This window comes from Echiichthys vipera (assembly GCF_963691815.1).
Source record: "Echiichthys vipera genome assembly, chromosome: 6".
Classification (NCBI taxonomy): Eukaryota; Metazoa; Chordata; class Actinopteri; order Perciformes; family Trachinidae; genus Echiichthys; species Echiichthys vipera.
In genome coordinates this window covers 7,504,922-7,530,824 of record NC_139831.1, presented here as the reverse complement: position 1 = coordinate 7,530,824, position 25,903 = coordinate 7,504,922, and the positions used below count along the sequence as shown (strand labels likewise).

The 25,903-nt window shown below is 39.7% G+C and overlaps 1 protein-coding gene across 1 annotated transcript; it reads left to right on the top strand.

The window, feature by feature from the left end:
• Nucleotides 1–945: 945 nt before the first annotated feature.
• elovl6 (ELOVL fatty acid elongase 6) lies at nucleotides 946–17,383 on the top strand. The gene is made up of 4 exons (XM_083915221.1): nucleotides 946–1,186; nucleotides 14,515–14,646; nucleotides 15,233–15,384; nucleotides 16,379–17,383. The coding sequence occupies exons 1-4, from the start codon at nucleotides 1,104–1,106 to the stop codon at nucleotides 16,819–16,821; spliced, it is 810 nt and encodes a 269-aa protein (XP_083771347.1). The 5' UTR covers nucleotides 946–1,103; the 3' UTR covers nucleotides 16,822–17,383.
• Nucleotides 17,384–25,903: the final 8,520 nt, after the last annotated feature.

The window sequence follows — 25,903 nt, the reverse complement described above, 5'->3', positions numbered from 1 at the left end:
TACATGATGCTCAGGGTCTAGAACAGTGCTTAACACCACAAACACCTTTACCTATGATGGTACATGATGCTCAGGGTCTATAACAGTGCTTAACACCACAAACACCTTTACCTATGATGGTACATGATGCTCAGGGTCTATAACAGTGCTTAACACCACAAACACCTTTACCTATGATGGTACATGATGCTCAGGGTCTATAACAGTGCTTAACACCACAAACACCTTTACCTATGATGGTACATGATGCTCAGGGTCTATAACAGTGCTTAACACCGCAATCACCTTTACCTATGATGGTACATGATGCTCAGGGTCTATAACAGTGCTTAACACCGCAAACACCTTTACCTATGATGGTATATGATGCTCAGGGTCTATAACAGTGCTTAACACCGCAAACACCTTTACCTATGATGGTACATGATGCTCAGGGTCTATAACAGTGCTTAACACCGCAAACACCTTTACCTATGAAGGTACATGATGCTCAGGGTCTATAACAGTGCTTAACACCGCAAACACCTTTACCTATGATGGTACATGATGCTCAGGGTCTCTGCAATCTACTGTTTTTTGTTTTGTCTCCTTAAGCTGCTACGATGTGTGTGTTTGTGTGTGTTGGTGTGTAAGTTTGTCTTTTTAAACGTGTCTTCTAAAGGTCTAGCCTATTCTTTTTGATGCTTTTAATGTTAAATTATTTCTGCACTTTAAGGGGTTGCACTGTAAATGTCGTTGCACCGGTACAATGACAATAAAGACAACACAATTCAAAACCTGAAATGAACTGAATCAAACCGTCAAACTGAACTGAATTTCAAAGGCTCCAATTAATGACAAAGGGAGAGCAAACCCGGCGGCGTTAGGACCCGGAGCGCGCCTCCCTGAGGAAGAGGGCGTAGGCCAGCCGGGCGAGGAGGAAGGTGCCGCGACTACCGAGCTGCTCGCGCACGAACCGCGAGGTCCAGACAGCAGCACGAGCGATGCGAGTCAAGAGTTGAGCGAGGAAAACACACAGACTGAGAGTGAACCAGAAAAAAACCCACCTCGGCCGAGAATCGTCTTGTTTCAGCGGCGCGGACAGACACACAGCAGCGGTGAGCATGTCGGTGCTAGCTCTGCAAGAGTACGAATTCGAGAGACAGTTCAACGAGGACGAAGCCATCCGATGGATGCAGGAGAACTGGTAAGGAGGGCTACAGTGTGCCTGTTTTTTTTTAATACCACCACACTACACTTTACGCTTTTCCGCGGCGAATTCAACGCGGTGTGTACGTGCTCGGTGTCACTTGGGAGGCTGTATCACCGTGCACATGCCCCAGCCTCGCTCACCCGAGATTAAAACCTCGCCGTATCCTGTTATATCGGGCTCCCTGTCATCATCCGCAAATTTGCTGCTCGCGCTTCGTGAAATGAAGAAATTCACGCAGGCCTTCAGCCGCGTGCGAATGCGACGCTGCAGACGCAACTCACGGGACACTTCGTTCCGCCGTAGCGTTGTGCGTCTTTAACGGGCAGGGTTTGTCCTTGATTTCCCGTGATTTCCTGTGATTTATTCTCCCGGCATCAGTTACCGCGATACTATTGGAAAGGTCATCCATGGCTCCAGCTGCCTCATCCATTAGACAGCCACTGGCCCAGTAGCATATTCAACCAATCCTGGGTTTTCTCCCTACATGAGATGGTTTTGGTTATTTTTACTAAAAGCTACCACAGGTATCTCAGTAAAACCACAGTGTTGTACATAATAAAAGTTTACCACGTTATTGTAAGGTCTTTCAAATCTCTATTTTGAGTAATTTATGATCTGAATGTTTGGGGATGAAACCAAGTATTATTTTTAGTGTTGTTCTATCTGTTAGACTATAAAATATCAGAAAAAAAGAGAAAGTTGTCCATAACAAGCACCCCAGAGTTCACAGTAACATCTTCAAACAGCCTGTGAATGTTCTCATTTGTCCAGGTCGTTGTTATCCCCAAAAGCAATTTCAGTCAAAAGCAACTTGACTTGGTTATTTATTTATTATTACACAAATAACCAAGTCCAGTTGGTTTTGACTGAAATTGCTTTGGGGATCTTCAAACGGCTAGTTTTCTCCAACCAACGGCCCCCAAACTCAAAATATTTTCATTTTACAATGATATAAAACAGAGAAAAGCAAATCCACACATTATAGATGCTGGAATCAGAGACTGTTTGGTCTTTTAACCATCAAAATAATTGGCAAATTTCTCTCAATCAGCGAATCGATTGATAGACTAATTGTGTCAGTTGTGAAAACGATGACGCTTTTGGGACAAAAGAGTACGCAACACTGATTAACTCATAACTGAACAAGCTCCAACAGAGTAAGTTGCAGCGTATTTCATAAAACCCTCCCGTAATGGCTGTGACTTCAGATAAAAACTGAGGTATCATGTTTGCCCAGGGCCGTGTCTGCAGGGCTTTTCACAAACGACAACATTATCCAAGACTGATCTTTCACTCTGGCTACTGGGGTTAAGTAAATATTGCTCTGCAGTTGCATTGAGGCTGGTTCATCCAACCATCTTTGCATGAACTCAGTGAAGGGTCATTATTGCCCATTTCCATGCCAGTTTGACCAGAGAAATGGTTCGAAGCAAAACAAAATGAGTCATGCGTTAAGATAGAGCAAGCCTCATTTAGCATTCAGTGGCGCTGGGTTTGTAAAAAAACAGCATACGGTGAGCAGAAGGCTTTCATCTGCCTGTAGAAAAGAGCCACAGTAACATATTATTTTTAACACACATTTGGATTGAGCTCTTATTCATTGAAAGGAAATCTGTGTTTGGGTGTGTGTGTGTGAGAGAGAGAGAGAGACACAGCATGGGAGCAGTGTGTAGGAGCTGTCCATACCCTGGTACTGACAATCGACCAATAACGTTAATCTTCTGATGTCGGCTGACAGAGTATTAGCCAATCACATCGCAGCTGATCTGTGCTGACTCTCTGCTGCTCATGTAGTGAAGAATGTCAGACTGGGCCAGTGCACATGGGCGAACGAAGCAACAGCCACAGAAATGGGATTTGAAAGGTTGTTAATCACATTTAATATGTTCTGGGAGCAACTGACTGAGCATGACGCGGTTTTATGACCTAAGGCTGAGGCAAAAAGAATGAAAATAAACTAGTTTGAAGGCAAACGTCATGCGGAGAAGAAAAAATATGAAGCTCTTTTTGACGATTAGTTCAGTGAGACAACATTTTTTAAATTTAAAAATAAGTATGCATTGCTACTGTTGTTGTTTCAAGTAGGTCATTAAAGTTATAACATGGGAAAATGCATGAGTTCTGCACTGAAGTGTTTAAATCAGCATACATTCAGATGCATTAGACCCCTGGTACGCAAACTCTCTCTGGTGGTACTTGAAGGAATCTCCAAAGTATTAAAAAGGAAACATTAATTACTAAATTAATATAACACCAAGAACAACACCTATACTTTTAAGATCATTTGAAATGTAATTAAAAAAAAGTTTAGCATTTTCTTTCATATTTTTGTTCCAATATCAGCCTGTTATGTAGTCACGGTCATGAATTACGAGCTAAACTGGGATTGCAAGATAGTAAGCAGAGGTGAAATGATTGGTTTGAAAACACTGACATGTCAGTTCTGATGTTCTTCCTACAGCGTGGCTGTGACTCAAGACAGTCAACAATAAATAATCTTCTGATTAGGAATAAACCTTCCTGTCTGTAGCTGAATAGTGTCGGCCTACGCTGCAGTAATTTAACATTGGTCTTAGTGGTGGTCCTTGAGATAGACTGATTATAGCTGAAGATTTACGTCATGTACACAGTTCGATAACCACAGCATTAGACTGTTTATATTCATGACTAGTGATGTTGTTGTGATGACTGTTTTGTAGTCTTTCTATCCAGAACTGTTTGTACTCAATTTGCCTTACAGTGCGTTCAATTCTTTGGGCGTGTTGTAGTGCTGATGATGAAACGATACATCATTCAGGAAAAACTTCTTTCATATTCATAATTTGAGTTGTTAAAATGAGACAGAAATAATTTAGCTTCTTTAGCAGGAGTCCAATCTCATAATCAATTCATGTACTGTTCTCAGGGTAGCCAGATATGTTTCAGAGACGAGATGTTGCAATTCATGGTAATTTCCTGTGTCATCTGTGTCACGTGTGTTGCCAGTGCCTCTCTAGGAGACTAGCAGCAGGTCCTGAATGCATTGATTCGAATGGGAGAGGTGAACGTGAACACAGATTATGACCCATTCCTTCGCAGCATAATCACTGAAGTAAATATAAAAACCCATTTTTTAAAGGCCACGTATCTCCCGAACATTCTTACATTAAAACGGCATTTCAGACGGACAAATCAGGAGAAAATAAACGTTTGTTTCTGTCTCAGCAACAAACTCATGCGAAATCTGGAAACACAGCTAAGGTAACGTCGGGTACACCACAGACAACACATCTTTCTAATAATAAATATATGTATATTGTTATGTGTGTACAGTATAATTATGGCAGAATAAAATATGAATACATTATGCTCATACGACTTTTCACCCATCCACACGACGTTCACTCTACTTCCAAACGAGGCCGAGCCCACTCTGGAGGCAGGAAGTGAATACCATTTCATGCCATTTCCATTGGTATAGTGGAAATGTGTTATCTTTAGTATGGAGAATCTTTGGTTTAACCTTTTAGGAGGTGTCACTTTAAAAAAAAAAAAATCACTTTTAGGGATGATACGCAAAGTAAGACGTTTTTGTTTTTGAGAGGAACTTTCTGTAAGTCCTTACCTACAGTTATGCATGTATGTTATGCATGTGTTTCAAAAGAGACTCGTGAAACATCTTTGAACACTCTGCTCTGTACACATGTCATTGTTCTGCAGAGATGACTAGAGACTGGTACAATGATCTGATGTGTTCCCTTGAGACTGGCTGCAGATAGCTCAGCATTGTGAAGAAAGGATGATTAACCAACCAGTTGTCAGAAGACTAGGAAAAGGAAGACAAACAAGTGGACATGGATGTTGATGCTGTTGTTTAGTGACAACAAGAGCATCACCCTTTATCCCTCCTTTTTAACTAATATTATAAAAAATACCATTACCCCTTGAGGCAGTGTAGGAGCAGGACAGTATATTGGTCATACAGTTGAAAGACATGCATGTTGTACATACCTTCTTTTTTTTTTTAGCACACAGCACAAACAACACGGTAGAGGTGACACAGTTTGTCAAACTTGTTTCTCATAAAACTGTGGGAAGCCAACTCCCGTCATCAGCGATCGCAATAAACATTCTGGAAAGATTGATGGCGCAGATCAAATAACAGTCGTTTCTGCACACGGTATACGAAAAAGATATTCTGATATTCTATTCATCAGAGATTACTGTTACTGCTTGTGTGCTTTCCTGTTATTTCAGGAGAAGTCAGCAGCATCACATGGCACCTGAGAAAGTGCAAAGTGAAGCGAGGCAGCTACATTTACGTTCCATTGAACCTGGCATGTCAGCTGGGTGACATTTTCTTCACTCTTCACTTTTAACAAAAAAAAGATCCAAAATCCACTGATTGCATTTAGCTTGTACACATTTTCTGACACTGTATTGTAAAGATTTACTTGTGTAACTGTTTTAGGCATTGTGCTTTATTATTATGGTATGAATTTCTGAAGTGGTCAAGGTCTGATTTTCTATGAAATACAATACTTTTACATGCTTTCACGAGTAAACAACATTCAATTTAACATCTGATGTGTTAATCTTTGCTGTATATGTTATTATTCTAATTTTACTGGTGATATATGACAAGTGTCGAGAGATGGCAGTTCTCCCAGCCAAGGTCTCTGATAATGTTTGGACTGTAGCCATTAGAGTTAAACATCTGGCATGTTGCTTTATGAAGATCCTATCTCCCTACCTATACGGATATCACAATCTTAGCTGCTCTGCTGCATCGACCAGACAGATTGCTCACAGTTTGACGTGGTGAAAAAATCTCATTGAAAAATAATCGAATGAAAATGATCCAACAACAGACTGTTGTGTAATAAACTACCGATGATTATCAGGGTGATCATTTGCATTGTGAAGATACATTTGGGATTTGTGTTTTCCCCTTCTATTGATGCATTTGATGTGATTCTGTGTGATGGGGGAAAATCTGCTGCAGTTCAAAAATGTTTGGCTTTATCATCCAAAAGAGAGCTGTTACCGTGTGGTGTACACACATCTTTAACCTGCTGACTCACTCTGTGCTCCCACAGACGTCATCATTCCCAATTACCATGCAGGTTGCTTGGAATATGCGTTCTCCGTTTTTGAAACAACTCCGGGGTAGACAGCATCACCATGGGTCCCAGCACTTTTGATGTGTCTCTGGTGGTTTTGCCCTGGGTTGATAATAAGGGATGCAGAGCCTGAGAAAGCTGCAGTGAATATGCACCAGTGAGGATGAACAATGAGATTTCTGTTGTGGTCTATTCTGTCTGTTAATGTTTTAATTCTACTGTTTATATGATTCAACTGCCCTATCGGGGTTATAGTAGTGTTGTTCAGAAGTATCATAGCTCAGGGATGAGTCTCAAAGGTCAGGTTTCTGTGGGACTTGATGAGTTGAGGAGATAAGTCTCATCCTGCCTAGACTCATGTTACTTATTCAAACCAAGAGTGGTCAAGTCTATTGTCCAAGAGTTCTTGAGCCCTGCTGTTGGATGGATGAGACCTGAGTCCTGAGTTTGGCATCAGGGTATCATTTCATTGGTCATTACTTAGCTTGCCTCCTTTCTTTCCCTCTTAAAGAATCAGTTGAATGGGTCTTTTTTTTATCTGAAGAATGTAGCTAAAGCTCATTTCTCCATAGTGGCTTACACTGAAATAATGGAATAATTCACACGAGCAACTAGCAAAGGCTGCACAATTCAAAGCCATACTATAGAAGACTTAAGAGAGTTGGTTTATAGTTAATTGGAAGCCATTTTTAAAATGGTTATTAAAAAAAAATATATTTCAGGTGTCAAACTGAAACAAGAATTAGTTAATATTTTATAGCTGTCTTCTGTTTGTGTTTTTATATTATTTCCTGTGCCCTGAATTAATTTAATGCATAGCTTACCATTAAAATTATCAAAGAGATTTCTTATTCAGTGCTAAATCAAATATGACGACTTCAATACCATATCAAATGAAAGTAAGCGATAACATTTATTTTTTCGCTAATTAAGAAATTAAATCCATATTTCCCAGACCAATTCATGATGGTCATACCCTTAAATTTACACGGTTTTGCTTCAGCATGCTGCTGCCATTTTAACGAGAGCAGCACATGATGCTGATCACTTCTGACCATGTTAACCCAGAGTCCACCTCGGGCTACTCCCCTTCTCACGACTGGTGAGACGAAGATGTGGGCTGGCTCCTTAGGAATTAAAGTCTGCCTGGAGTGTTGCTACGGCTGCTTCCAGAGTTCAGGCTGTCAAGGAAAAGACAAGATGCAAACAAAGGAAAGAGTAGTTTCTTGTACAGTATATTTTATTTTATATGCATTGAGTTACTGTGCATTTACATTTTTGCATTTTTAAAAATATTTTGAAACTGGAGTAGTTTACATTGGCTAGCACTCTACTTTTCCCCGCCTAAGCAATGCATTCCCTATTTTCTTGGCACGTTATCTCCATCAACTTCCAATCAGTGGAATAGCATGCCTTGCATGCAGTATATAATTGAATTACTGCCATCTAGTTCTGGGAATGTGCATTAGGTCACACTTATGCCTCACTGTGTACATGCTTGCCATTATTAGGTGCTAGTAGAGCACAAGATGGGAACAAATTTAGCACCTGCTCTATAAAGCATTGGTTCCTAGCACCCCAAGTGGTCACAACCTCTGCTGTATAGCTTTTGTCTAAGTAAAGTAAAAGTAAATGTTGCTTGGACAGACAGAGCCTTTAAGTGTAGTTACACATTGTAGTGTAATTGTCTTCTATCACTGTATCTTATGAAAAGAACCTTAACAGTTTTGATTGCCTGTGTTGACTTTAGTAAAAATAATATTTTAAGTGGACAGTATAGAGATGCAATCAAGGTGCATGGATAAGCACGACTCAAGATATTCTTAAGCACTTAACAGGCTGAAATAATTACCACTCAACTGAAAAACTCTTCAGTTTCTTCAAATCAATTGTACTTTAATGTGGGCCACCAGATGATGAATGAACTAAACCAATTTGTGGTAGAATCTTACAAGCCTGGTTAATTTAAAGTACCACTAGATATTGCATGCAGTAACAGTGACCGTTGGGTATGTTACTAACTGGATTGAAGTGGGTGCTTCCTGGATGACACCTTATTCTGTAATAGCTACGTCTTATTTACAGCATAGTGGTGATACTTAGCGGTTTGCTGCTCATCCTACACTTTGGCACAATAACTCCACTGCAATTCCACTGTTTTAGATACAGACAACACACACATGCTCACTGTTGTTGTGCATGCAGCACATTATGCATATGTGACACTTTAAACACACACTTTGGTGAGATGGTTATATACTGGCTCCCTTACACTGGCATGCAGACTCATCCTCAGACTGCTAACTCAGGATTACGTAATGGGCGAAAACTCCTGGACCAGCTAATACAGATCCAAGTTTCACAGCAGGTTATCCTGCAGCTTTATACAACACTAGAGTGGGGGAGGGAAGGGGTTTCACAATATAACTTCCTTATTTTTTATCCCTATTCCTAACTGTATTACATAAGCTTCATGCAGGTACACAGACCACCTAAAACCACATGGATATACACCTCTTTTGTGATATACTGTCATACTTTAAGATGATGTATATGCCTACTTGTTTACTCTATCATTGTCAATGGGCTTTGATGCCTTTTCTCAGTGCCTTTTTCACTGGATGTCTTTTGAAGTTTTGAAGTGACACCGTCGTATTAACATATTATTATAAATTGTTGTGAGCGGGTATTGTTCAGCAAGAGTGGTACCAGGCAGCACTTAAGTTTTGATTATAGTCTTTGTCATTTTATGTTATTTAAATATGACATCTTGTTTTGACTATCTCAGATATTCAGCATTATTTGGCAACAACACAAGGTGACCGAACCACGCAGCATCTCACCCAATGTTAACAATCACACATGGGACAAAGAGATGCCACACCTACCTAACTAAGCAGTGTTTCCCCTAAGATGGAGTTGTAGCAGTGGAGGTAAACGGGTCACAGTAGTCTTGTGAAGAGTTACTCATCTGGAAATTCATCTGCTTATGGGAGATGGCGGCCCTTTGAAGTGACGGCGCTGCTTACGAGTCCGCTGATGCATGAGACATAGGTATACCTTTTGCAGGTGCATTTTTTTTACAGCTCGTTCCACACATTCTATGAATAAGTGTGAACAGAGAGAGTTGTTGAGACGCTCGTGTGCCGTTAGGACACAGAGACCAATTGCCTCGTTTTAAAAAAGAATTAAAAAAAATATATAGTTTTTTAATGAAGTAATTACTTGGAATTAGATGATTCTGCAGCAGCAATCGAATTCCTGGAGTGATGACCTCCACTGCCGAATGCTAGGGGAAAAGCTGCTGAGCTCTTCAGTGGTAGTTTTATTGTAGAATGATATTTTACTCATTAAATTAGACTGAAACAGTACAAAGTGTATTGCATTATATAACGTTTTCTGTGCACAAATTCATGTAAATACTTTGAACATATCGAACGTATGCAGTGGAACTGGGACACTGCTGTTTACTGTTATTTGGAGGAAATCTCAGTTGGAGAAAAGCAGCTGGTCTCCAACCTTTCAGTAAGCAATAAATCTCTGCTGATTCTGTTGCTGGCCCGTGCTGATCCTCCCCAAAAGAGCTCTGATGTTGTAGTTTTTCCATTAGTGCTGCCTCGGCCCACTTCGACAAACAGCAGAGTCGAGCCTCTCGCCACACCCCTCCGACATGTTGTTAGAAGTCAGAAGTCGGGTTCAGCAACGGAGGTTCTGCACCAAGCTTTGTTTGTTTTACATTTATTCAATCTGTCATTGAAATTGGTCATTGCCTGGTAAAAGATGTTATAGGCTTCTTCTATCATGTGTCTTAACTCAGAATCAGTAAGTCAGCTTGTTTCATCCATTTCAGAGTTATTGGTAGAGCTGGTCTAAACTTGTATCCATTCTTCAAAGCCTTCATAATTAGTAAAAAACCTCTTATGATCATGGTGCCACTTTATTTGGCAGTTTGTTGTGTGAGGATATTTATTTTGGCCATTGGACCATTGAAGATATCATGTTGTCCAATTCAACTTGTTCAATTTAGTAGAAAATTCTGTTGAAAGTATAATTCCTCGGGTGGATCTGAATACTGAAGGTCAAGAGTAGAGCTGTAGAGGCACCGTGGGGTCTAAAGGGATGATGCGAGTTCACACTGTTGTCTTAAAAAGATTCCCGTGACTGCAGACATAGCTTGGCTGCAGCTGGCACTTCAGGGCCTTAGCAAAGACAACAGCAGCACCTCCCCCACCACCCTCAACCAACTTGTCAGCTTTGACCATGCCCTTGGGTGTCTTTGACCTTTATTTTTTTTTTTCTGACAGTGTGAGCCATCTTCTAAACAACACAGCAGACTATGCAAATCTTAACCTCTGGCATAGTCTACTTGTACATAATGATGATAAAACACTGAAAACAAGCCCAGAAAATTCCTCCATACCTTTGTGCTCGAGCTGGATCTTCTGTCTCTGTGCAAGCAGCGCTCAAACATTATTCAAAAGTAGTCGGAACAGAGAGTGAAAGAGAACAGATATCAATAAAGCTGTTTACTTATGTGGCCACAAGTGACAGTTACAGGAACATGGTAAATTCTAAACACATTTTAACAGTAACACAAGCAAACAGACCCAATGTCCATCATACAACAAACTATCTATAGTTTGCTAGCATTAGCTAACATTAGCCTCCATAAGCTAATGGTCATACCAGACCAGGCAAGGCTCTTGTAAGAGGGAGAATGTGTTATTTCTTCTTACAGACTTTACACACAGCTTTGAAAGAAATGAACACGCCGGCGTTCTGGACGCAAAAGACGCGTCATCATCTGTGTGTGTGTGAACCTTAGGCTACTTTGGATGCCGCTTTGACACTTTTCTGTGTTCGTTCTGCCCTGCCGACTTTTCCATTCACACAGACTTCTGCTCTGCACTGTTACGGCTCTGAATACCTCCGTTGCCAGTTCAGAGTTGCAACGGACGGCGGGGCGTAATAAAGGTGCAACAGTCCTGCAACGAACAGGCTGTGTGAATGGTGTTTGGCTTCCCTCTGTGATGGAAATTTGGCCGATTTCGGCATATCATGATGATGCAAAACGGTGCGTTTTGTGGCATCCAGTGGTTCTCTATTGACCTATTCTCCAAGCCAAAAAGGGAAGCCCAACACCGTTCATCTGCACACACTGCCCACACTGCCCACATTGCCATGATACAGAGCTAGATATAAATCAGCTAACCTCTCAAGAAATAGAGGAATCCTGAGATCGTTGCTCCTCTCCAGTCCAACCGGCCTTTCTACAGTATGTAGGGCACAGCGCATTTTGTGTTGCTCTGTTCTCCCCACCTTCGTGTGTAGTTGAGAAACAGTGATGGCATTCTGCGGTCCAACCCTGTTGTCATTCTGTGAAAGCTGCTCCTTTCGACTTTGACTAGACTGCTTTGTCCTTTGTTCTGTGGAGGTGGCCTGAATCAGTCCGTGGGCTTCCTGAAAGAACACAAAAAGTGGCATCTTTCGTTCTCACATGCACAATGAAGTCCATTATGTTAAACAACTGACAGTTATTGTACTTTTGTTCCTATCTTTATTGACTTGGTTACAGTTAAGATGTTAAGCCATAGTTCACATTCTGAGCACCATTTTCCTTTCAGTGAGGAGCAGTGGAGAACAATATTTATGTAATTTTTTAAAATACACAGCTTGTCATATTTTAAATATGTAGATGGGAAGTAGGTATGCCCTAAGCCAATCTGTATGATTGGTATCAGGTAGATCTTGAATTTTTTTGATAATCTGGTATTGGCTGAAACACAGCTAATTGACATTCAGTTTCACATGACTGGCTTTCTTGTATGACTGCACAACAACAATATTACAGAACTAGAACGTAAAAAATCAGGTTGAACATTGTGTCACATTTTTCTGTGACACAAACGTAACAGAAAGGTTTCCTGTTATACTGGTATGTAGTTCACTCTGTGTATCACAGAAACACATTTTTCAAGTTGTGGCTATGCATACTTTCACCCCATTTCTTGCCTTGCTACACACCTGATCAGCAAAACAAAGTGCTGTTGTTGCCGTGCCCCGCTGAGGCTGCAAAACAGAACAGGATGGATTGCTGTTTACAGTTTGCATATGTCACGGTTTTGTGGAAAATGTTTGGGCTTGTAGTGTGAGATTTGAACACACCATTTGACCAGCATACCAGTATGCTTCTACGCAGAGTATTACAAGTTGACCGCGAATAGATGCTCATATCCAGAAGATTAACTTGCCTTTGCTATAATAAAACACATCATCCTTCATATAGAATTATTTATTAATTTCCACTGAGTAATACATTTTAATGTGATGATTAATGTTAGAATCACATTGTTCTCTTTGTATAACCTCTAAAATGCAGCACAAAAACAACCTGACTCTTTGGGCAAGTTTTAGGCAACTCATCATCCCCAGAGCTATTTTGTCCCAGAATGCCTCATTTCTGGTCTCTGTGCACTGTCCCCTGAGAGCAGACCGGATGTTTTTATTTATTTTTTCCTAGGGTGTTGCTGTACATGCTTCTTTTTCACAGTTACACACTTCTCTACATCTGGCCTACTGAGAACCCTTCTGTGGGTCTAATGCCTTACTCACCAGCACTCGCAACCTCATCATCATAAGTTTATTTTCCCTAACTTTTTTGGCTAATGCTACTCCAGACTACTCTGCTCACTGTACAATAGACCAAACAGTGTTTTGGACAAGGCTGCTAGTCCCAATATGCTGTTGGTCCGACTCAGCATCCAGTCTGTCAAGTCAGACCACCTGTGTTTTGTAATTGTGCTGAGCACTGGAAAATGCTTTTCTTTAGATTCGGTTGGGCCAGGTGGTGCTTCAGCATAAGTCCTCTCCACTTCATGTAGCACAGCAGCTCTGACAAGTCAATTAAGGCAAACAGGCATCACAGGATGGTGGGAGCTGGAAGTGAACAGAAGAATTAACTGTAAACTGAAAGCTAAGCATTTAGGGACCGTTGGAGCGGGACTCCAATCATTAAATCATTACTTCAGGCATCGCTTGTGAAGTCAGTACAGCTATTGTTTGTGTTCTGTACACAGAATGTTGTACTCATTATGGTGGCACTGGTGGAAGAGGAGCAGTGGGAGAATCAGACCTTGGCTATACGACTTTATTTTCAAACTTATAAATCTGAGGTTTTAAAGGGCATGAGTGATGCTCACTACGCCCTCAGTAACAATTGTGAAAATGCTTTTAACTAAGGTCCATTATAGCTGAAGTCACATTTTGTTTTTTTAACATTTGCTGAAACTCTCACTATATCTCAACAGCACAATGAGACAGACAATCTGTGAAAAAGTCATGTTTCTCTACCTCTGTTTGCTCCTAATGACATCATCAAACCCACGGCTCCCGACCTACAACGACCACTCAGAGAAGAGCAGGCTCTGACGCAGCGTCAATAACTGCTCGCGAACTCCGATCAAACTGAAAAACTAGACACCACTGATTAGATATGAATCAAGATTATGTTACTGTATTGCCAATCTCAAACATATAGTGTTTTCAGAAACATATTTTGGTGTACCGATTAACTGTAAAATGAGCGTTTGTCCAGCTACTTTGCAGTCAGGATATAGTTAAGGTTCAAGCAAATTATTATTATTATTATTATTATTATTTTCAGCTCCTTTACACCAATGCGACATACACTAGTCAGGCCTCTCAAAAAACGTCAACACACGTTAGCCCCGTCTTTTTGCGTAAAGGAGTATCTTTTCTGCATGACTCTATGATGTGTTACTTTCAACAGCCAATCACCAGAATTATTAGATCTTGGTGCAAGCGTGCTGCATACTTATTGACTCACCGATGCGAGGAAAATGATTCCTTTAGATATTGAATAACAAGGCATTTTTGATACTCTATACCATAGACTCTAGAGGCAGTTTGGGCTGTGCTTAAAAGTATCACAGTTCGTTACCAGCCTTGGTTAGATGGACGTCTTGTGATGTGCACAGAGTGTGGAGTTACATGAGCTAATAAATGCTATGTTCATGGCGAATAGTGTAGTTTTAGGATGGACTTGTTTTGTGTCTTCGGACTCATTTCTGATTTCTGTGTTCATTTTATCGGGTTAACTTAATTATGACAAACATAATTGGCACATTGCGTTGTGTAGGTAAAAGCAATGGAAAGTCAAAAAAAGTGAATCTTTGCTCTTTGTTTTTTATGTGTTTACAGGAAGAAGTCGTTTCTCTTCTCCGCACTTTACGTTGCCTTTATCCTCGGGGGCCGCCATGTCATGAAGCAGAGGGAGAAGTTTGAGTTGAGAAAACCGCTGGTGCTGTGGTCGCTCACGCTTGCTCTTTTCAGGTGAGAAAGTGGTAACATTATTAATGCCAGCAAATAAAAATCAATTTTCAAACAGTTTGATCACTTAGTGGCTTAATTAAATGGCTTTGTGTGATCAATAAAACTAAAGTGAAAATTAAAACGGCACTAAACGGCTTCCCTGGGTCCTCAAGCTGCTGACAGCTGATAGAATATTTCTGTCATGCTATGGTTGCAGTGGCATTTGCACCTGCATTTGTCTACATTTACTTTTCATTTACTTTACTTAACCATGGAATAACTTAAACTTGCTTATTAATGGGCTGCCATCATTTGTTTGTTATAATTCATGTTTTGGGCCTTATATTGGTGTAAATACAATGTGTAAAAAATCATGAAAATCTAGGGCCTTGCATTGGGACTAATAACTTGTCAGGATTCTTTGTGAGGTCTAGAAAAAACGGGAAAAAACAGATAAAAAGTGAAACGTGATGCATATTTTTAACACATCACTAAAGCTTCAGCTGATACTGACACGGCATAGACTCCACATCAGCTACAGTAACAAAGTAAAATCACATTCTCTTCAATGATTTCTTATGTCTGTTTTGTCTCTCTGTCCTTGTAGTATATTTGGTGCCATCCGTACTGGGAGTTACATGATGTACATCCTGATGACCAAAGGGCTTAAACAGTCAGTTTGTGACCAGAGCTTTTACAACGGGCCTGTCAGCAAGTTCTGGGCATACGCCTTTGTACTAAGTAAAGCACCAGAACTGGGTAAGTCAGGACCTTTTTTATGGCATGTCTCACAGTCTCCATATACTGGGTATAATACAGCATATTGTTTCCCATAAGCCATCTTTCCCAAGTAAATGAACAAACCACCAAGTGAAGTTTTTGTTTTGTATTTATTTCATTGGCATAATATTGTGCATGGTGATCTATAGTGACGTGGCTTTCAAACAGCTAAAACCTAATACTGCCAAATGGCAAATAAATGTTGGTGAACTGCAATTACTATAATTCAGTCACCCATTCATTGCATCTGTTCTGTTGCCAGTGAAGTGTAACCCATCGTTAGACTAAACCCACGCTCATTAGACATTACAAACCTATAGGCCGATAGTATAATGCTATACCAAAATGTTATCTCACAAATGGATTGCTCCTGCCGACTGTTTTACCAAATGCACATAGTGGTCATATAGTAAGTAAGGAGCAGTGTCGGGTATTGTTACTTTTAAAAGTAACTAGTTACTTGTACTGTATATTACACAATTATGGCCATTAAAAAGCAACTAGTTACTGGGCGCAGGCTGGCTTCATGGTTAGAGCAGGCGCCCCATGTACAGAGGCTGAAAGCGTTCAATTCCGACCTGCGGCCCTTTGCTGCGTGTCACCCCTCTCTCTCCCCCGTTTCCTGTCTATCTTCAGCTTTGCTATAAGCCAAAAGGGCCAAAAACATTAAGAATAAAGTAACTACTTTTGTTACATCGTTACCTGCTGAGAAAGGTAACTGGTTAGATTACTTTTTGCATTACCAAAACTTAACTAAACAAGTATTTACTTAAAAAGCATTACTAACATTTTCATTGCATGAAAGAAATTCTCTGAGTACTCTTCTTTGTTATGCATTACTCCCAACACTGGTAAGGAGTGGCATTATAGGTCATTTTCGACCCATTTCAAACAATGTATATTTTCTACTGTACATAGTCTGCAACAAACCTCCATCTCTTGAACAACCCAACTTCCTCTATTATACCTGCAGGCGACACTCTCTTCATCGTCCTGAGGAAACAGAAGCTCATCTTCCTCCACTGGTACCACCACATCACCGTGCTCCTCTACTCGTGGTACTCCTACAAAGACATGGTGGCTGGCGGCGGATGGTTCATGACCATGAACTACTTGGTCCACGCGGTCATGTACTCTTATTACGCCTTGCGGGCGGCTGGCTTCAAGGTGTCGCGCAAGTTTGCCATGTTCATCACACTGACCCAGATCACCCAGATGCTGATGGGCTGTGTGGTCAACTACCTGGTGTACTCGTGGATGCAGCAGGGCCAGGAGTGTCCATCCCACATGCAGAACATTGTGTGGTCCTCCCTCATGTACCTAAGTTACTTTGTGCTCTTTGTCCAGTTCTTCTACGAGGCCTATTTTGGCAAGTCCAAATTTTCTGCCACGGCTGTCACCAAGAAGAGCGAGTAAACAAACGTACGGGAAAGGGGAGATTATGAAGAAACAGTGAGTTGGAAATGGAAAGCAGGGACCAGTGACATGAGAGAATCTGTTAGGGTTGGGTTGTTGGAATAAAGGATGGGTGATGGAGAGTTGGTGTGGAGGCTAGGGGGGTGGGGTGGGTGTGGGAGGGTCAAGAGGATGTCCGGTGTTTGTGCTTGAGCATTACTACTAATGTGCAAATCTAAAATGCCCTGATGGACATCTCCATTGAGGGATGCTGAGGAAGCAGCGCCGCCATGATCAGAAGCCATCACGAGTTGTGCACCTGAAGTTTAAAAGCCCTTTTTGAATTCATCATGAATAGTTTTTAAAAACTAAAAAATATGACAAAAGGACAAAAATCGCCAGATTTAAAAAATACATCTGATAAGAGCATATGTTTACTTAATATTAAAAGATAAATTTATTGGTACATATGAAAATGGATGGAGTCAATATTGAGCCATCCGAGTATGTTCTTAGTGTGTCTGTTGTCAGTGTTCGTTGTTTTGTTTTGATCTGTCAAAGAATAAATTTGAAACACTGGTGAGTGTTGGTGGTTGATGTGAACTGATGGGTTGAACGGCACTGTATCTTCTGTGTCTTACATTGCAAAATGCGATATTTTCTCAGGTCTTAGGTTATCTCTTTCTTAATATAATATGCATATCAAGACAAAGTAAACATGTTTAACATCAGCACCGGTTTGCAGTATGGCCACAATACATTCAGTATGGCCACATAGTTGAAAAGAGTATGAATGAAGTTGACTGGACTGACTGACTCAGATGATCACACTGCTCCTGGGCATAATGGGAAACAGATGCTGACAGTGCCCTACTTCACCACTCGTCATGACCTTTCAGAAGTTGTCGACCACACTTGGAAAATGACTTGCCATTGATTTCCAAGCGCCTCTCTGTGTTGAAGGGTCCCTACCAGTGAAGAAAAGTCGTCTCTTGGACACTGAAGGCTTAAATGGAGGAAAACATGTTTATGTTTAGCAAACGAAAAATAATTCCAACATACAAATTGTCAAACTCTGCTGTATTGACTTTGAAAAATAGTATGTATCCTAATGGTGTCTGTTGTGCTATTGTGCATTTGCACTGTATCAATGTTAAAAACAATTGTTGCTGAAAAAACCTAACGTATGAACAAAGAGTGCAAAAATATGACATGTGCCTGTGTGTATTTTTGTCTCATCTGCGTCTTCTTGTCATTGCACATACTTAATCTTTTACTGGTGCTGAAAAGCAATTTTAGGGGCTGCATGGCATGTTAAGAAGCAGCAATATTTAGAAAGGTTAGAGAGTGGTTATATTCACTTCGAGATATTCAACAAGTCTGTTTAGTAGACAGTATGCTTGCATACAGTCTTTATTTCTTCATATTTTATTTCAAACATGGTAGTAAACAACAGAAATCTAATTAAATGAATGATAAACCTATACACAAGCTCAATTATAAAATTCTCAAGAACATAAGTTTCACTAACACAAATTGAATCTTCCATACAATCTTACACAAAAGGAAAAGAAGGAAGTATAAACTTATTAACTCCTACCCCATCTCTGCTATTTACTTTATTCAGTGTATTTTATGTAAAAGTAATTCCAACCTACATGGACATGGTCATCTACCTACAATTAAGCATCCACTTTCTGGGTCTGGTTTCACCTAGGTCACTAAATTCAGCGTGTGTAAACCTTGGATAAAGTTGCCTGGTGGCAGGTATAAACAGCATACATAATTGACCTAACCAACTGTAAAACTTTCTTTCAAATGTAAGGTTTTCAGCTCTTCTGTTAAATGTCGAGGTTTCTTGTTCAATTAGTTAATATTTGGCACACTGATGATTGATTATGGCTATTTGGCCATTATATATATATATATATATATATATATATATATATATATATATATTTATCCATATCAGTACTAACCTCCACAAAATCAGGCCCAAAATTGTGCAGAAATCATGTTATTGGGGATTTTGTAGTTACTTCACTTAGGCTTTGTAGTAGCTACCGGATAGATACACAAATTGTTAATTTAGCCCAGTCTAATGAGTTACCTTATTTAGCAGACTATTTATCATTACATTATATTTACATTACCTTTATTAAGATTTTATATATATATATATATATATATATATACATATGTATATATATTTTTTTAAAGAGAAAAACATGGTAGCCGGAAGTGAACGTCTCATCTCACGATTTATGGGAAACGTCATTTCCGGCTACGGATTTACACTCGATTCGAAAAGACGACTGAGCAAAAACTGGTATTTTTTTGCAGCGGACAGAATATTTTTTTTATTGTTGTTAAACAAAAGTCTTTGAGGAGTCTGAAAGTATCTTCAGAAACTGCGGTAATTGTTGTCAAACGACTTGCCAGGTTTTTCAACAGTTGAGTTGATGTTATCTCGGAGAAACAGGTTTTAGCTAATGGCAACTGTTAGCCACACCCACGAATGCAAAGCCTATGAGATGGTAAACAAACATTTGAATTTTAATTAAAAAATAATCTTCATAAAGGAAATTAATGCTATATTTCCAGTTTAACTCATGCATCTATTTAAGTTTATTAGCAAATGTGCCCTCACATATTTGTGTTATCCCTAGCTTGTATATTACAAATCACACAATGATGTGAGAAATTGCACGGAGACAATATAGTTAAACATACAGTAATGTGTTATAAAGTCCATTGTAGATTTATAATAAGCAGCATAAAAGCCTCAAGCAACACTTTCCAAGGCACACTTTTTAATTTGTCATAACATAAAATGCACAGGTGTATAATGTAATGAATAATGACATGGATGACAAACCGAAATGGAATGCAGCCATTAGTGTTCAGTTACAGCTGTTCTGTTTCCGCTGCTAAAAATGCAATAAAAGGTGTTTGTGTTGTTGTGTTGCAGGGACATTAGCAACACCATCAACTCTAGTAGACATATGTTTGTCATACACTTATAGTCTGTATTCATCTAGTGTGATTTAACCGTCTTACAGAATAGAAAAACATAAGGTTGTCTTAAGGACTGTACGCCCAGACCCTTGCATTGTTTTGCATGTACATATTTATTGTTAACTTTTCTTCTTTTATATGAATTGTTGTCATTTTGATGTGAGCAGGGTGGTGGAGGGTGCAGGTATGGTTGGGAGTTGAGGAGCTTTGAACAGCTTTGAGGACAAAGGTTGTGTCCTGAGGGAAGCCGCTCAAACGCAGGGGACAGAACATGTGAGTGGTCTTGTACATCCTGCTCGCTGTCCTTAGAGTTTGCTGCTCACACGCCGTAGAGTGCGCTCTGACAGGTAGTCCGATTAGTTTGGAGCATACTTTGACTGTGGCCTGCAGACACTTTCTGTCTTGCAGGCTGATGGAGTGGAACGAGCAGGTTGTAGGAAATGCCATGACATTCTCGTTGAAGGAGTGGTAGAAGGTGGTAATAATTTCCCTTTTGACTCCAAATGAGCTGAGCTTCCTCAGGTGACTCTGCCGTATTTGACACTTCCTGAGGATCTCCTCTGTGTTGGAGGCAAATTTAAGGTTATTATCAAAGTTTGTGCCCAGGTACTCCTCAACTATCTCGACCGGTTTCCCCTGGATCGAGGTGATAACTTCCTTTAGGGTTTAAAAACTCAGGCATGTTATTGGCATACAGAAGAAACACCCGTGTGTATTTTTTGGCAATGTCGGACTGACATGGTGTTGATTTATTAGCGTTTGTTAACAGCGCCTACTTATGATTGTCACGTCATTGTAGTGAATGTTATTGTTCAAGGCTGAATGCTTTACATTCTGTTCAGACGCACTCAACCAATTCACATTGTGGAGTACATACAGTGTGTTACGTGACACATGTTGTTGCAGATAGTGTTCTCAGTTTATGGGTTTGTCTCCCAGGAGGCTTGTGAAACGATGACAGTATTATATATGAAGGAGATTGCAAACTATTGACTGTTGGGGTCATATTTCTGAAGTTGATTTGTCAAAGTTTTCGCAGAGTTTAACTAATTTAAAGACTATATAATCAGGGGAAATTCATTTACTTTAGCCTAGGCAAAACAGACTAGATTTAGCCTGTTAGGCTGATTTCACAAAGTTGTTTTGGGACAGTGGTCTAAATTTACTTTAATTGACATATCATCTGTTATTCACTTTTTTGTTGACAGCCATAATAAAATCTGATATGATCTGATATCTGCCACAACAGGATTCAGGCCCATCCAGTAAAGACGGCCGTTCACCATCTAAACTAAGTAAAGCCAAGTGTGAAGTGATTGATCATCACTGACATCACTGTTTTATTAGTCTACATGCAACAAGTTCAGTCCTTCCAGACGTGATCTGTTTGCACATAAAAGGACAGAGCAGGTAACTGTTCTCGTTTACATGTTACTTTTCTAATATGAAACATTTGTCTAATAAGAAAAGGTTTTTACCTGTGAGTTACTGACTAAGCAATCATTTTTGATTAACTGAAAGTGAATACATTTCTGCTAACAGGGATAGTACCTATCTGTTTCTCTAGGGTTACTGTGGAGTGGTTTTCCTTGTACACTGTCGCCATCTGCTGGAACAAAATGTGCATGACAAACATGTTCTCCCGATTTTGATTTTCCCTGAACACAACTTGTCAAAATCCAGTTGCAGTTATTCCAATGATGTGCCTCTATAAGTATAAAGTTTGACTTCTCTTTGTGGATTTCACAAAGAGAAGTCTATAAGAGAGGGCATGTAAACTGCAAGAGCAACTTCATTTAGCAGCCATTCCTGAGGTATTGGTTTCTAGACTGTTCATTTGGGTCTGCTACTGTATGATGGCCTTCCCTTCAGGACAATATACAGAGGTTGGATTCTATGGTGTCTCTTAAGTCATTGTAATTTATTAATTTATTTAAGATCTACTATTTTACCTGAAAACAAGACCAGGTGGGTCACACTGCCTGAAAGCACCACTAATCCAATCCTATCCTGACAAGAAGACAGTAGAAACAGTGAGTACTTATTAGAGTTTGCATGAGAATGGCCAGCTTTAAATATAATGAATAAGACCACTACATGTTTTCCATAAGCAGTTTCAAGCCACATAATAGACAAGCTTGTATGTTTTCATGTCTCCGGAGACAAAACCACCAAGGGAGCTCCCAGGTTTGGGACTTTCCCTCCTCCGTGGCGCGCCCATAGATTCTGGCTCATGTGTCTGCGTCCAATACATGCATTAGACCCCCTCCTCTTTTGATTTTAAATCTGCCCAAATCCTCACAAACTAGTGTTACTCTGTCCTGCTCAAGAGCTGGAGGGACCAAGTACTGACCTGAAGGATCAGAGCAAAGCCTTTGAGTGGGTAGCTAATTCCCTCTTTAGCCCTCATCAGCTGTCCTCCGGGCTGGGATGGAGGCGTGAACGACAAAGCAAAGCTTGCCCCATCTGGCAGAAAAATACAAAATTGACAACTGTACTTGTATGTTTTTGTGCTGTTAAAAACATCTTCCATTCCTTTTTCCTTTAAACACATATTTATGTCTTTGAACACATATTTATGTGTTCAAATTAACTTTGAATGACTCTCAATCTATGTTTTTGCCTTTTCTTACTGTGTGTCTGTGACAATCTACTGGAACATTTAACCCTTCACATCACCCCTGTTTGATTTTTGAAGTGTTCAACATCTGAAGCCAAAAATTAAAACCACATATAAACAGCAAATGACTTGCAAAGAACATTGGGTAAAGTTGGTGATTCTGCCACTACATTTGTTTCCACACTTTCAATATAAACGTGTCTAATTTGTCTGCTGACAAAACTAACAGTAAAACTTTTGCCACTGAATAATTCAGATACTTAATTGGGTGCATACAAAATACTCACCTTTTGACTTGCAAATCCGTTATTGTATCAGTAGTGTCTAGTAGTGCTATAGTAGAATAAAAAGTTTTAACCGTACGAAGGTGACTCCTGAAAGTGACGTGAAACAATTATTCTGTTAGAGTCGTTGCGACTACGAAACTATTCAGTGGTGTTTCACAGCGTTGCTTCTTTTCCTTTTTCTTTTTTATGCCTCCACGCCAGCTACAGGGTGGCCAGAGGCATTATGTGTGTCCCATTCATTCTTGTGAACGCGATATCTCCGTAACCCCTGGAGGGATTTTCTCCAAATTTGGCACAAATGTCCACTTGGACCGAAGGATTAACTGATTATATGTTGTCATGGCCACCGTGACCTCACAAAACTCTCTTTTGGCCATATCGCAAGAATTCCTACACTAATTATGGCAGCATTTCACACAAATGACTAAAATGATAAAAGGATAAAATGGTGAATCTTTAATGTGACGTAATGTTCTGCGGAACGCTTTTCTCTCTGCTGCCAGGTTGAAGATTAGTGTGAAGCATCAATGTTTCACCAAGTCCGGACAGACATCGATGTAAACCGCAACTTGACTGGTTGGCGGAGACACACAACTGCACGGTGTTAATTCTAGTTTAGCTCATAAACAATCTTTGGCTGAGTAGTATCATTACAGACACTGGCTTGCAGAGGGCACACAAACCTTGACATAATGTTAAACTCAAGTTTGAATTGAAACTTTTAGATGGGTGATGATTAAACTTATTAATTTTGGAGAATGCCGTGATTATTGCATTATACAGAGAGGTGGTTCTATTATTTTTGTCTATCCCAAAACTAGTTAGGGTGGGATAATGAGAAACACATGTATGTTTAATACTGTAATAAGAATAATAATACTGATAATCCAGGACTGTTGTATTAGATTGCATTAGTTTTAGCTAAGTGAACCTAATAAACTGGCAACTGAGTGTATACTTATAATAATATTTTAAACCAATGTCACCTGCAAAGAAGATACAGAAATAAGGCCCTTGTTACTTACAGTGTCTGTGACTCTATTGCCCCCTGTTGCCCCAATCGAGGAGTAATACAAGATAAATTGACACTGGGCCCAATTTCATCTTTACTTGAAGGCTGAACTGCTACAGTTTAAAGTGGTGCCCTAACCTATCTCTTAGCCCTAATGGAGGCCAATATATAGATAAGTGTGTCTTGCCAGGAAAATCAATATCGATGTGGCCCCTGATGGTTTTTGAGTTAAAGTGCTTTGTTTTCTGCCACCGCCTCGAAACAAAGAGGCTGTGGGTCCTTCTATTAACAATTCCCAGTCAACCTTGAGATGTCGCAGACAGAGTCACAGATAGAAATAGAAATAGACAGATGGGGTGGTGGTGGGTTGCAGCATTGGTACCAACATCACTAGAGCGTTAGATTTGGTGGAGGATAGAATAGCATCATCAACGGAGCAAGGACAAGAGCTTTGAAGGAGAGGGCGCTAATGAGACAGAGAAGGGCTGTGAATTGCCAAAATAATCTTTCAATTATAAGAAAATAATGTCATTAGAAAAGGGACTTTTGCAAAGAAAACTTTTGGGGAAAGAACAGCAAACATTTAGAAATGGTAATAGTTTGCGTCCGGTAGACTTAGGTCGATGCCAAATTAGTAACACTTATTAACCAAGCACATTTGTTTTTGTGAATATAGTTTTATTGATGGAAATAAAAACAAGCTCCATCTTGCAATATTGTAATTCCAGTTAAAGTACATGGGGTGAAAAAAAAAAACATAACCAGAGAAATGAATACAATGTGAATGAAAACTCTGGAAGGGGTTGTGTTTTCCAAATTAAGATCACCATAATGTTTTGCTTGTTGCATCCTTACTGCAAATACACTAGATAGAAGTACATAACAAGATATCTTCCCTTTCCAAACCAAGTTATCCAATTCAGTCAATCAGCAATCCAAGCACAGCTATCAATGGAGCTCTGGCACAAGTAAGCAAAGCTCTTGTGTATAAAAATAAATATATCGGCAAACAATATTGCAGGTTAGTTGTTTTCGCTGACTAGAGTCAATGCACTGAAGTACTAGCTGTCATGCTTGGCGAAATATCAGGCAGATGCATATGGTGCGTTTCTATTTTGTATATTACATCTAATCTTGTTCATTTGAGCGGATTGCCAAGATGAGCAACTTATTGTTTCACTCAGCGTGACACTATAATTTGAAGCTAACGTTGTCTACATGTCACACTGGACCCAACAAAGCCCCTTATGGACATTTCATTACAATACCCTTGGTAAAGGAAAACCTCTCACATAAAACTATTATATTCCTTAAAATAAAGAATAAATGGGAAAAACTTCAAAGTGATTTCCAAACAAAAGAAAATACATCCCTTTTATGACACAAGCAACCCGTTATTCTATTCACATGCTCGCGTGCACCAGCTTAATCCAAGCAATTTGAGAAGGCTGTTCAGATATTCAATAATTGGAGGGGAAAGTGGTATCTCAGTTTATTCAGCAGAGGAAACGTGGACATATCAGCGCGCACGCTGGAAATCTTGTTTGCTTTAGTAAAAAAGGTGGCACAAACAGCATTTACACCATTTGATTTGAGGATTGAGATCCTTTTAGAGATGGTGGCCAGCGTTAATTATTCAGTGGTAGCTGAAATACATAAAACATATTCAAAACACCTCTTGGAGTACAACTATTTTGGTAGGCAACTCCATTCTGAGCAAAGTGAATTATTATAAAATGCCATTTTTTTCCCCCTATCCGTTTACCTTCATTACCTTTTACAACACTTGATGATATGATAATATACTTTAGATCTTTGTAAGAAAGATTTACTCTACATACTTTTGTCAGCTACATTACCAGATACATATTAAGGCAGGGAAGAGTTTCATTCCACATACTGTTTTGGTGGAAATGGGTCGTCATACAAAACATTTTTATCAGGTCTTTTGTTTTATGCCTCACTCAACCTTTTAACTGTAATTCCCTTTAACGTGGGATCACTTTCTGGATATAACACTTTTTCCTCTGTCATACGTAATAGCCAGTGTTTTGCTGTCACTACCTCTTGTATTATAAATAATTTTCTATCCACCAAATTATTTATTCTGCCAGACATTTGTGTTCACAGCTTTCATGAACTAGCATGGCATTGACAAATTTTGCG